A 14,228-nucleotide genomic window follows, 5' to 3' on the forward strand; every position below is an offset into this window, starting at 1 on the left:
GCTTTTACTTGATCTAGGAGTGGGGGCTGTGGCCAGGGATGTCTCTGCCCAGCTTCTGCAGCAGTCATTCATTTCTTTAAGGTTGAATTGCTGCAACACGCTCTATTTGAGTCTGTCTTGGCCGAATACCTGGAAACTTCAGCTGGTGCAGAATGTGACAGCCCAAATTCTGGCGAGAGAGAGATGTTTTAGCAGTATTATGCCAGCTGTATATTGGGGGTATTGCATTGGTTACTGAGTACAATTCTTGAACCCTAAAAGCCTTATACAAGTCTGGAAAGAGATGCTTCAAGTGTCCTTCCCTTGAAATGTCAGAAGGACGGAAGCTGAAGACATTGTTTTTCTTAGGCAACCCCCTTCACTCTGGAATACTCTTCATCCTAAGGCCCAGACAGTCTCCAGACTTGTATAATACAGAAAAGAAGCAAAGGTACAACCATTTCATATGAGTTTGATGCCTGTTATCTTTTTTTTTAATTATACTTGTTCACATAATAATTGTGATTTTGTAAAAATATTATTTTTAAATAATATTTACTTTTTTAAATAAGTCACTTGGAGTCAGAGGAATTAGACTGGCTATAAAACATACAAATAAATAAGCAAGCAGGCAAGCAATAATATACTAGATTGTCCCTGGCCTAGACTATATGCTACTGTGCATAAGCCAGTGTTGATTAATTCAGAGATAATGTTCATTTAGGAGGCAATCAAATTAATCTTGCTTTTAATTCATAAAAATATTTCCCAAAAGACTTCAGAGGAAATTACATACTTTACAAGCTTTTCTATATGATTCTCTAGTTATATAGTTTTAGGAATAAAAGTAGGGATATTTTTGCATAAAAATATAGCAATTTCTCAAAAAAAAATGAATGTGTAGGCATTTGAGATTTATTTTGATACTAAATAAATTATTAAATGTGTGCCTGGATGAGCAAACATAACTTACAACCCAGAAACTCATGGATGTATGACTGTTGCCAATTTTTATCGTTATCACATAAGTCATTGCTGCCTGTATCCATAAATGTCAGTGCTCTGTACAAGAATGTCAAGAGAATAGCTAAAATAAGCCAAATGAAATAAGGACTATAACTGAACTGACTATCACCCTTACCCTTTAACTACAAAATAGATCCAGTTTCACCCCATTTCTATAAGGCAGACCACCTGCAGAAACTCACTGGCATAGAAGTATCTTTTGGAACCTAATACTTTTAAGTGACATTTAAAAAAATAAACCACAAGGAAGAATATAAATTTTCAAACAAATTATATTAGTTTAACTAAAAACACTGGCTCTTATTTGTTAAAATTAATTTCTTTCTTTCTTTTTTAACCATTTAAAAATGAAAGCAGAGATAGATTACTATCAACTTTCAGGCACAAAAGATGCTGGTGTAACCAACTTTTTCTCTTCTTTGTATAAATCGTAGAACTCTTGGAACAAGGAAAACAGATACTTGCATTTGAAAGAAATCCAGGTTTCCATGAAAGATATAGTCACTGATGGGAAAAAAAAATCCACCAGACTTCAAGAAAGGCTAAAGTACTTTTGACAAGACAATTGTTGCATGCTTTTTAAAGAAACATCAGAGTACATGTAGTCCTCGACTTACAACCACAATTGAGCCAAAAATGTATGTTGCTAATTGAAAAATTTGTTGAGTTTTGTCCCATTTTACGACTTTTCTTAACACTGCGGTTGTTAAGTTAGTAACACAGTTGTTAAGTGAACCTTATGCAACAGTCATAAATGCGAAAAATGTCATAAGTCACTTTTTGTTACCGTTGCATCTCTGAAAAGTCACTAAATGAATTGTTATACGCCAAGGACTACCTGTATTCCTGACCACCAAAATAATGTGGAAGGTGTACTCAATATATCACACAAAGAAAGGCAATACAACCTGTGTTATGTGGAAAACATGCATGCCCACACTTTGTCTTTGTAAGGCTCTGCGCTATAACAAGTCTAGTGACCTGTTGCAGTATCACACAAAACCCAGAATGGTTGTTTCCACAGAACAATGCTAAGTAAAAAAAAAAAAGTTAATTGTAGTGCATGCACAGATCTATAATCATACCACATATCAGTGCAGCAAGCCACAATATTTTAGGAAGGAAATAAGAAATGAATTTACACAGTATATGAGAAAACAAGACAGACAGCCCCAAACTCCATAAAGAGACATCTTTGCTCACAGCAATTTTATACACATTTGCTAAAACAGAGGACATGAATTGGAAGCCAATACACTATGCATGATTTGCCCTCTGGAACCAAGCCTGAAGAACGATGGAAAGAGAAGAATGGATTAGCAATAGCAGCCCCTACTAGGAATGCAGTGATGTTTGCAGAAATCAGAGAGCGTATAAAAAAACTGTAGAGGTATATTAATATATGATACACAGCTGCACGCAAAACTAAACATTTCAGCAGTATATAGTTACAGATATACAAATCTATCTAAATATTATGGATATGTCCTGGTGTGATGCCTACCCTAACTTCTTTAGTCAAAGGCATGCCTGTATAAAAACAGAAAACATGTAGAAAAAGAAGCTGCTTCTGAACTTTTAATTTCTTCTTTAAAGACATAACAGAATGTAAAAGAAAAACAAAACTATGCATGACTGCCATATTGTGTTTACTAAAATGGCAGACTGGTTTAAAGATGATAGTCCAAAAAAAAAGATTAGACAGAAAAATACCTATATCTAAACATACAAAAGGTTTTTGAAATGTCCACCTTTCCCTTAGTTAACTTAACATTTGCCAACGTCAGCTAAAATCTATCCTGAGTGGGGGTTTTGTGAGTCTTTGTATATATGCGCACACCTACACACTAGCCACAAAACTCCAAAAAGTGCAGAAGCAGGAGGAAAAAAATATCGAAAGAATAACAATTCATTAAAAATCATTAGGATCATAATGGAGCCTGCCAATTGCAGTCACAAGTCATGACGGTCATTAAGCAACGCGCTCACATGATAACCTTGCATAATAACCCCCAACCCTACTGTCCCCAAATACAGTTATTAAGTGACCCCAGATATTGTTAAATGCTTCAGTGTTAACAGAGGCCTTAGGAGGCCTGATCCAGGCTTCTCAAGGCCTTCCCCACATCCTGAGGCAGCTTGTTCTTTGCTTCCCACTCTTCAGGGGGCCTGCAGGCCTACCCAGGTCCTGCAGGCCTTGGGCCTGCTTCCCACACAGCCATTCCATAGATCAGCCTCAGGACAATTGCAGGGGGTACCAGTGTGCATGAAACAGATGATGTGATATGTTACCAGTTCTAAGTTTTATAAAGCTGCATGAATCTATAGAGATGATAATAATATCATAAATGCTCCAACGTTTAGAAAACATAGAGTTTTTATTCTCATTCAATTGTTATTCTGTCATTTTTACACTGTATTTTTTAAAAAACAAGACAGAAACACTTATTTATAATTTAAAAGTGCGTTTTTTTCTTCCAATGATTCCAAAATGTGTCTTAAAATTACATAAACATGAATCTGAGCTATTGTGCTGACATCAATTTTTCCAACTCTGGGATAATTCAAAAGTGCTCAGAAAGAGGCTTCAATGTCTTTCAATGGTGTATGGATGGGTGGTCTGAATGGGTTACTGAGACTGTAATTTTTCAAACTTTTGGATATGATACAGAAAGGTGAAATCTGAAAAACGTATTATATATATATATATATATATTAATAAAGCTAAATACTCAGAATATGCTATAACTATATTTTTAGCTTAGCAACCCAGTTGTAACTTCATCCATTATTGGTAACACAGTGATTCAGTGTGCTATTAGGACCAGCAGATCTATTCAGTAATTATCCATTATGACTGTAAAGTACATTTTGGAAAAGGCAAGTATCTTTGTGTCTTATTCACATTCACAATTTATCCTATAGGCTGCATGTAATATTGGAAAGGACCTAAGTAAAGATTACAAAGTGGATGAAATTACATCGCATGCGTGGGAAGAACATGTATTTGGACTTGGGAGGAGTTTCATGTTGGAGGGGATTTTTTATTATTATTATGATATGTCTACATATCACAGGTCTACAAAGCTTTCACGTATTTCATTTCCTATCTCCAAACAGTAGGAAACGTTTAGCAAATCATAGTGAAAGGGCCTCTAAGAACTATAAAAAGGGTCCTTCTTTTTAAAAAGCTTGGCAGCGGTGCGTTTGTGGCTGTCAAATAATGCGGTTCCAATTCATTTAGGTGCATCCTCAAAACCAAATATCCATATATGTTAGAGAAGCGGTCTGAAAATTGCAGGAAGTATATAGTCTTTTACAGCCACCGGATCGTCTCCAAATAATCAGCAGCTTTAAAACAGAACACTCAGAAGTCCCTTTTCCAGTATGACTGTGAAAGTAAGTCCTAGGGCAGTGAAATAAAATATGCCCTCCATGATATAGCTTGCCAGGAGGATATAATGAATATTTGTCTGTCTGTAAGGTTGCTTCCCTTATTTCTTAGTAATAATATAAATACAATAATTGGTAAAAAGCTACAATAAGGGCACTCAGAATTCTTTCTTGTCTAACTCATTCACCATCATTGGCATCCTTCAGTCTTGAGAGACTATGGTATCGTGCTCTGAAAAGAGGTCCTAAGGCAGCATCTGGTGTGGCTAAAAAGGCCAATTCGAGAGTGGCAGTCCCTTCCACACTGAGGACAGATACAATCTGTCCCCTGTCCAGCCCCCCCATTTCGCTAGTTCCGGGACTGCCTCTTTGCCTCAGCCTGCCGCACAAGTGTCTCTTCAAATTGGAGAAGGCCATGCTGCGTCTTCAGCCTCAAGGCTGAACGATCAGAGGTCAAGGATTCCCAGCTGTTAATGTCCATTCCCAAGGCCTTTAGGTCCCTCTTGCAGATATCCTTATATTACAGCTCAGGTCTCTCTCTGGGGCGCTTTCCCTGCACTAGTTCTCCATACCGGAGATCTTTCGGAATTCGACCATCAGCCCTTCTCACGACCTAACTCACTCATTGATGTTACAAATGATTATAGGGAGTCCTCAACTTTCAACCGCTCAACCATTGATTCAGCGACCATTTTCCCCAAAAAGTCAAAGGAAGATCACAAGTCACTGGGATAAATCTCTCCCGCCTGTGTACCTCCCAGTTCATTTAGTGACCAACGTTACAATGACAGTGAAAAAAGTGACTTGTGACCATTTTTCACGCTTAGAACCAGTGCTTTTTTTGTAAAAAAAAAAAAAAAAGGTGCCGGAACTCACACACGTTATACAACCCGCCTTGCCTATCCTACAAGGTTCCATCCAAAAAAGGTGCCGGAACTCCGTTCTGGGCGTTCTATGACAAAAAAAAGCCCTGCTTACAACCATTGCATCATCCCCATGGTCACATGATTTATGCAGATGCTTGGCAACTGACTCATATTTATGACGGTTGCAATGTCCCAGAGTCACGTGATCATCTTTTGCAACATTCTGACAAGCACAGTCAACGGGGAAGCCAGATTCACTTAACAACCGTGTGTTACTAACTTAACTTAACTAACTTAACAACTGTGGCAAGGAAGATCGTAAAAGGGGCAAAACTCACTTAACAAATATCTCACTTAGCAACAGTAATTCTGGGCTCAATCATGGTGGTAAGTCGAGGACTGCTGTAGTATTTCAATATTAGGAAGGGTTCAGTGATTAAATTTATCGCCTTTTAAAAAGAGAATCAAAAGAATTGCTATAAACACTAATGTTAATCAAATACACTGTGAGAAAGCTCTGGAGAAGAATTGGCTATCAATGCAACTGGAAGAAAAATAAATGTGAACTGCAGAGACCACCTGAGCTTGCCAATGGTAGTAACAGAATCTAACTGCCTTTTTAAAGTTCTGTTTTAATATTTTACAGAAAAAATACATTATAAAATATCCTCCAGACATTTTTTCTTTGTAATTAAATCCACTGTTATATGATGTTAGCGTATTAACAATATTAATATATTTTCAAATTTTTAAATTAAAGTAGGATTCCTTGTTTCAGTTTTCTTTATTGTTATTATTAGGCAATATTAGTTTTTTTTCTGAAAAGCCACCTAAACCAAACCTTTTCTAATTGTCAGTGTTTTAAAAAAATAAAGTAATGATTTATTTTTGCAAAGTGTACTTAACATAGTTTAAATTATCTTAATTATTCCAGGTTTGGATTACATTCAATTATGTTGAGAAAGAAAAACCTATGAAGCAAGAAAAATGTATAATTACTTAAAAGTGAAGTATAACCTTACATACCTTGGTCTCTGAAATGCTATACCATATTGTTGGCATGCCAGACCCACAGTGGGAGTATAAACAATAGGCATAAATCTTTCAATGTCAGAAGTCAGCACTTTATAAAAGAGTTTTTCATTTCGATCCTGAAGACCCATTAGTAAAATATACCTGTGAAAAATGAAGTATAAATTAGACAGACTTCCATATGTAGCTCTGAAGTAAATTAAGTGTAAAAAAAGGTATAAAACGGAGACTGTTTTCCCATTAGACCTATTTTTACCGATGGAAAAAGCTTCTTTCTGGTCAAAAACCTTTTACTGTATCACCAGTGAATCTGGTGAATCTGTAGCAAATGTGAAATTATTTAGCATATATATCATTTATTTTGTTATTCATTCTATATTTTTAGGGACAGAGTGGGTTAGAATATGAATATTGTTTAGAAAATGAAATATAACATTATAATGCATCAAACTGTCACACACTTCTAGAATCTAAAAAAACATCTTTTTTTGTTTACTGTGAGAAAGTCAAGGATTCAGTTTTGAATGGGCTAGAGAGGTTATTCCCAATCTGATTGAAAAGATGGACCACTCAGACTAAAAAAAAATAACTAAAAGAGCTGCACTCCCCACATAATCTTGCTTTTACTTTTATTATCTGACTAAAATATGACAAAAGGGCTAGCTATTATGCATTCAGTGATCATAAATAATACTTTTAAATCATTTTATTTTTCACAAACCACATCAACATAAAGCTAGATATATCTATCAACATGTGAATATTTTATCCATCTGCTGAAGCTTAGCATTGTTTTCCTGTTTGAAGGAAGCACTGTTGCAATCTATTAAAATAGCCCCCAAAGGATCACTCTTCCACAAGCAGCTCCACATATGTGGCCTCCAGGTAATTGCCCGATCACACATCAAGTAAATTAAAGAAACCTGCTTCTTCCTTTGCCTTTAAATTCCACTCCTAGTTCTAAAGAAGATCATAAGCTAAACACAGCTCACAACAGTTATAGGTTAATCCTAATGTTTATAAATCTATAAACAGGTAGTCCTCGACTTACAACAGTCCATTTAGTGACCATTCAAAGTTACAACGGCACTGAAAAAAGTGACTTATGACCTTTTTTCACACTTACAACCTTTGTAGCATCCCCATGATCATGTGATCAAAATTCAGATGTTTGGCAACTGGTTATGAATGTTGCTGTATCCCTTTGGCGACCTTCTGATCAGCAAAATCAACGGGGAAGCCAGATTCACTTAACAACCGTGTTACTAATTTATCAATGATGGTGATTCACTTAACTGTGGCAAGAAAGGTCATAAAATTCACTTAACAAATGTCTCATTTAACAACAGAAATATTGGGCTCAGTTGTGGTTGTAAGTCAAGGACAACCTGTAATAGCAGCGAGTAATTTATTTGCTACATGGAAAAATGATGAAAGTCAATAATCTGATTTTTTTTAGAGTTTTGTGTCAGGTATCTAATTATTTTTCCCCTAATTCAGTTCGGTTAGACGCTCTTAAATTTCAGGAAGATTATCATTCTAAAGTACCTGAATTTATAGTCGCTAGTTTTGAATGCTACACAATTTGCTGGTTGAATCTTTTTTTAAAAAAATCTACATTTCATTTCATTTCCAAAGGAAAGTAACAGGTGGAAAACATATTACACATCGCCTAATCTAAAGTATGCCAAGCTGTTCAAGCATTCATGGCAGCCAGAAATTTGAAACATAGACTTTTTCTGAACAATTGCCCATTATCTTTTTTTTAAATTTCTTCCATTCTCTATAACCAGCTGCTTCTGCTTAAAGGTCTAATTTTACTTTATTCTTCTGTTCATTTCTTTGGAGTAATCTTTGATGGCAAATTCTATAAAAATGATGCTTTGGGCAAGGTACGAGGAAAAGTCTGCTAAAAAATCTTTCTGCTATTAGAAAGCCGTGTATGGAATATGAAATATTATTCCATGTATTAACTGCCCTCAATTTTGTAGTAAACAAAGCACAATTAGGAAGATAATGAAATTTCTGATTTTTCAAAAACACACCATTTATCAAGCCTACAAAATACTTTGGGGATAGGTATTGGGTATATATAGCATCCTTTCCAAACCAGCTGGTGTGGCTTGGCATTTAAGCTAATGGGCCATAGGCTCTTCACATTAGTCACAGAATCCCCATCATTCCTTTTGTTATTGGTTTTGCAGAACTACCAAGAGAGAATTGACTGTGAAGAATAGCTGTAAACCCTATAGCACAGTGGTGGCGAACCTCTGGCATGGGTGCCAGAGGCGGCACTCGGAGCCCTCTCTGTGGGCACACGTGCGGTTGCCCCAGCCTCGACTCCCCCCATGACCCCCTCCTCTCCAGCAGCCCCCCTGAAGGAGAGTCGCCCCTGAGCGTGGCCCACACGGAGCAGCGCAGCCAAGAATATGGCAGCCAGGCAGCGTAGACAAGACTCTGCCCTCACATCCCATCGTGCACAGTTGATGCTGCAGGGCCTGGGCAGAGGGTGTAACCACCATAGTGCTGCTGGGCTGCCTGGGTGGGGGATGGGGGGCAGGGCAGGGGGTGGAACAGGGGTGGGGCCAGTTTTTGGGCACTCGGTCTCTAAAAGGTTCGCCATCACTGCTACAGCAGAACCCCGGGACGCTACATTCTGCTTCTAGAAAGCCAATGGCAGAATCTGCCTTTAAAAAGTCCACATATGTAATGGCCAAGCTACCCATGCATATCCTTTGCCCTTGACAACTGATTTTTTTTAAACTAACAGTCCCCACTTTTAAAAAAAAAAAAGCAGGGTGAAAAATATGAGTAAAAATTGTGAAAGAAAGGTAGGATTCCAACTCCTCACTTTAAAAAGTACTGTATTTCACAAGGTTCATACTGTATAACCATTTTCCCGATGTGGGAGTGGATGTTTATAAAAGCAGAGGGTGACCTCCGAGCAATGCTTGCAACCAACAGAGGTAACCAAAATAGAAGCGGAAGTGAAATTCTGGACATGCCAATCTAATTTAGCACAGTTGAGTCAGCTAACTAGCTTTTATTAATAGTAATAAAGTTGCCTGTCCTTCCTTAATCTCTTTCAAAACCCACAACATCTCTATGGATGAGAGGAAATATATTTGAGAGAAAAAAGAACAAACGTGTGATTATTACTTACACTAATAATAACTATTATTAACTATTGTTGTTTCCAGAGCTTGGAGTGAAATCAAAGAAAACAGAAAGTGAGAAATTCCAGCTCTTTCATACTTGCCCTTGTTTTCCCCAACAGTCCTGCTTTTGGAGGTAAAAAGGTAAAAAGAAAAAAGAAACAAACATTCATGAACTTGATCAGGAGATATCTGCTGATCTTTCAGAGGCTCCATTTAAGAGCTTTCAAACTTGATTGAAGGAAGTTTGAAACTCTGATTTTAGGAAAGTTTGCTATTTATTATAATCATATCAACACTTGGGAGGTCCAATCTATGTGAGGTCTTTTATATTAAATCATTTTAAACATATAAACTTTTGCATCTCTAGTTTATTTCTTATTAAATGTTATTGTATTCATGTTTTTCTGTATGTTATATGTTATTTAACTTGCATTACAATTACAAATAATATTTCAGCTAATGCTAATATTTCTCTGTGGGGTAGAAAATTACTAGGCAAAGTTTCAAATCTCATGAAAAGTTTGGTCAGATTCCCTTATCACTAATAATCCTTTCTCTTGATTGTCATACTTGACTCCTGGATCAACAATATGGATGTGAAATTGACATATAGCTTGGGAATTTTTTGTTTGCTGTTTTTGGCTGATCTATATGTTTAGATTCAATTTTATATGAACCATTCTTCGCTTTTGGAATTAACATGGATCTTATGTACTAAACTGATGGATAGATATTTTTAGCTATTTTCTAAGACAGGCTAGAAAAATCAAAGCCTTTTACAAATACTTAGTATTATTATAATATTATAATATGCATACATACAATTAGCCCTCAACCTACGATCATTCAATCAGTGACCATTCTAAGTTATGATGGCACTGAGTGAATGGTGATTATGACTAATCCTCAGATTTCTGGCCGTCCAAGCACACACACCCCAGTCACATGATTACGATCTGAGTGCTTGGCAACCTATTTGCACTTACAACTAGTTGTCAAGTGCTCCAGGATCACAGGATCACTATTTACAACCTTCCCTGCTGGCTTCCCCAGAAAAATCAGTGGAGAAGCCAGTAGGGAAGATCACATGTCACTGGGGTAAGTCTCTCCCCCCTAACCCTCATCCCTTCTACACTCATGCCATATGGGACACTCACACACTTCCTTGACTTGCACAGAACCTCTCAAACACTTCCTCACACCATCATGCAACCTCCACGCAAACATGCAAAACCGATTGGGACTAGTTATAGATTGATTCATCTGTTCAGGAAGTAGGTAACACAGTGCTTAAAGATGCATCGCCCTTCTTGCCCACAAAAATTCCCTCTGATTCTTTGAAACTTAATTTCCAAAATGGACAGCCAAAAGTATTTCAAAGAGGAATTATATCTTCTAATAGTCTGCTTTTATTTGGTCTTATTGCCTGTAGGGTCCACACAAAGTTACAGAGTTTATCAAGCTGTAGAACTGGCAGATGGCAAATGAAACACATCTTGTTGCTTCAAAGGAAGAACAGACCTATTCTATTTTAATAAAAAAGGATGCAACAATATCCATTTAAATGAAAAGGGAAAAAAGCCTGAAATTTGGAATAGGCAGGTGGGGACGAAATGAAGGGTGAAACAAAGATGTTACAACAGGCATGACAGGTAAAAGCAGGAAAGCAGGCATGGTGCAGTATATTTATAGATATGATCCTGGAAGAGAACCAGAAATTAAGATGTATAGACCTTGATTTCTGGAGCTGTGAATGAAAGAGAGGGAAAGCATAAAAATATGTAACTAATTTAACTGAGGTGTTTATAAAAATTCTCCCCATAGTAGATGGGTAGATAAGCATGCCCCTTGAAGACTTCACCTATCCAGGTCAGTTGCTTGTCTTTCAAATTTTTTCATTTCGATTAAAACTTGTCTGTCTTGACTGAAAAAACAGGGAGGTAGTAATCCATGAATATTAAGCTGTTGTCTCTCTTCCAAAGTAAAAGCCAGGCCCTGTATAGAAAAACAAGCAAACAAACAAACAATAATCATTTTAGTGAAAAAATATTTTAAAACATTACGGGAGCCAATTTGTTAGAGAAATCAATATTGTTCAACTGTACCTCTCTCTATATAATCTTTTTACTACATGATCATGTTATGCTTCTAAAATATATACTAAATCCCTCTCCCACACATACATTTTACATGTAAATTCAACATTCTTTACTATATAAATGTACACAAAAATACCCTAGCTTAAAAGTTGTATTATTCTTTTGTTTATCAAGCAGACAATTCTGCTGTACATCGCAGAAAAACTGTCTCTGGAATACACGTTAAAGTGATAAACCACAATTAACACAAAACAACAGTCTATTTTGAACAGACATATAACAGTTATGCTATATGAATCAGAACTATTATAATAGCTATATTGTATGGATGATATTAAGTGGAAGCTGTGTTTAGAACATTGCCTAGAAGTTATTGGACAAAAAAAGAACTAAAATTGAAATATACTGTACATTATTTAAAAGTTTCTTTAATAATAATAATAATAATAATAATAATAATAATAAGTAGTAGTAGTAGTAGTAGTAGTAGTAGTAGTAGTAGTAGTAGTAGTAGTTGGAAGAGATATTGAAGGTCATCTAGTCCAACCCCCTGCTTAGGCAGGGAACCCTATACCATTTCATACAAATGGCTATCCAATCTCTTCTTAAAAACTTCCAGTGTTGGAGCATTCACAACTTCTGGAGGCAGGTTGTTCCACTGATTAATTGTTCTAACTGTCAGGAAATTTCTCCTTAGTTCTAGGTTAGAGAATAGCTTGACTCCCTCTTCTTTGTGGCAATCCCTGAGATATTGGAACACTGCTATCATGTCACCCTTCTTCATTAAATTAGACATACCCAATTCCAGCAACTGTTCCTTATATGTTTTAGCCTCCAGTCCCCTAATCATCTTTGTTGCTCTTCTCTGTACTCTTTCTAGAGTCTCAACATCTTTTTTTCATTGTGGTGACCAAAACTGGATGTATTCCAAGTGTGGCCTTACTAAGGCATTGTAAAGTGGTATTAACACTTCACGTGATCTTGATTCTATCCCTCTGTTAATGCAGCGTAGCACTGTGTTGGCTTTTTTGGCAGCTGCAGCACACTGCTGGCTCATATTTAAGTAATTGTCCACTAGGATTCCGAGATCCCTCTCACAGTTACTACTATTGAGCCAGGTACCACCTATAGTACTATACCTGTACATTTGGTTATTCTTGCCTAAATATCGAACCTTATTTTTTTCACTATTGAATTTCATTTTGTTAGATAGTGCCCAGTGTTCAAGTCTGTCAAGATCCTTCTGTATCTTAAGCCTATTTTATGGAGTGTTGGCTGTTCCTGCCACTTTATTTTTATCTAGGCATATTCCACTTTCTTCAGAACCAGAGCAGACCTATTCAGCTTCAATGAAATCTAGTGGCTAAAATAAGGATATCACTCTGCAGCAAGGAAGCTACTACAAGAGTGAAAAACTGAACGTTCAGAAAAACTGAAGTCCAGTTCCACATTCAGTTTTCTGGGGAGCAAATTCTTTGAAAGTCATCAAGGCCTTCCTGGATGACAATTGCCCCTATGTTATTTCAGGGTGACAACCTTTTCAGGCGCCAAGCACCATTAGGTGACATTGCATATTTCTGCGCACGTGCACACCCAAAGACACAATAAAAATAAATAAAATGACTGAGATTGCTTATTTATTTCCCCTTTTCTGTAACAGAGTTCAAAGATTGCTCTTTCTATTTCAATAGCAACTCTGTGAGTAGATTGGGCTGGAGAGCAAGTGAACCAAGCTGCTCAATCACCTATAATGGTCAAGCATTGATATAAACCTGGTTTTCCCTGCTTAGTCCACTACCTTATCCATTATACCACACCAACTACCTGGGGTCCTTCAAATGTTTAGGCTTTTGGTTTACTATTACTGTTCCTGCAGTATCTGTTCAATTGATGCTTTCTCCAGTACCTCAAATATAGGCAGGAAGAATATGAAAATTGCAGGTATTAAAACTATTTACAAAGTTTCCATGACTGCAGAAATATTTGATTCGTTTTAAAGAAAGCGTATTTAATTCAAACCTCACGGTAAACGTTTGCGCACTTGCAGCCAAATTGGAAAACTGACCTCAGAGGTAAACATAATTTCCACATATCACTTGAATTTGTATGTCAAGTACTCATTTGTTTTGGCCAGTGCTGCAACAGTACCAAAATCTAACTATTATTGACTGGACCACACATTATTTGTTCTCACATCATTACTTTTTTGTATGTGAAAATAAACAGTTTTTACATCTTGGCTTATTTCATCTTTTTCTTTCAAATATGATCTTTTTCTGTTTCTAAAAAATATAATCTATATTCTTTCTTTTCTGTTAAGTTAAATAAATATGTGCAGGATATATGGAAGGAAATGTGAGGAAAGTAGCATCACAGAAAGAACTATTCTTTCATACACAACGTGAGCTTTACTTTGTGATTATTGCTACTAGTTACAGAGAGAGATGTAGTTCTCAAACATGTCAAATCTGCTTTAAACAAACAGTTTATGTAATGTACTGAAGATTGTAACTGATGGACACAGTGAAATAATTTTTAAATAGAAAAAAATTATTATCTAGCTAGCTTACCAAATCATAAATGTTATTGGCATTTTGCTTGCAATATGAGATTTTGGTGCTCTTGCCAAAAAATATGCAAGCTATTAGATGGGAATACCAAAATCCCACAATTTT

The 14,228-nt window shown here is 36.4% G+C and overlaps 1 protein-coding gene across 1 annotated transcript in view; it reads right to left on the reverse strand.

Annotated features, from left to right (window-relative positions):
* LOC107295042 (NADP-dependent malic enzyme-like) overlaps positions 1-14,228 on the reverse strand; it is a gene marked incomplete at its 3' end in the record, with an annotated part of 38,817 nt that overhangs the window by 13,531 nt on the left and 11,058 nt on the right. Inside the window, exons 2-3 of the mRNA XM_015824332.1 lie at positions 11,316-11,449; positions 6,291-6,440 (exon numbers count right to left, since the gene is read on the reverse strand). Of these exons, the coding sequence (XP_015679818.1) occupies positions 6,291-6,440; positions 11,316-11,449 (284 nt within the window). The remainder of the gene's footprint in view (positions 1-6,290; positions 6,441-11,315; positions 11,450-14,228) is intronic.

Source organism: Protobothrops mucrosquamatus, unplaced genomic scaffold, assembly GCF_001527695.2.
Source record: "Protobothrops mucrosquamatus isolate PMUCROS unplaced genomic scaffold, P.Mucros_1.0 scaffold2207, whole genome shotgun sequence".
Lineage (NCBI taxonomy): Eukaryota > Metazoa > Chordata > Lepidosauria > Squamata > Viperidae > Protobothrops > Protobothrops mucrosquamatus.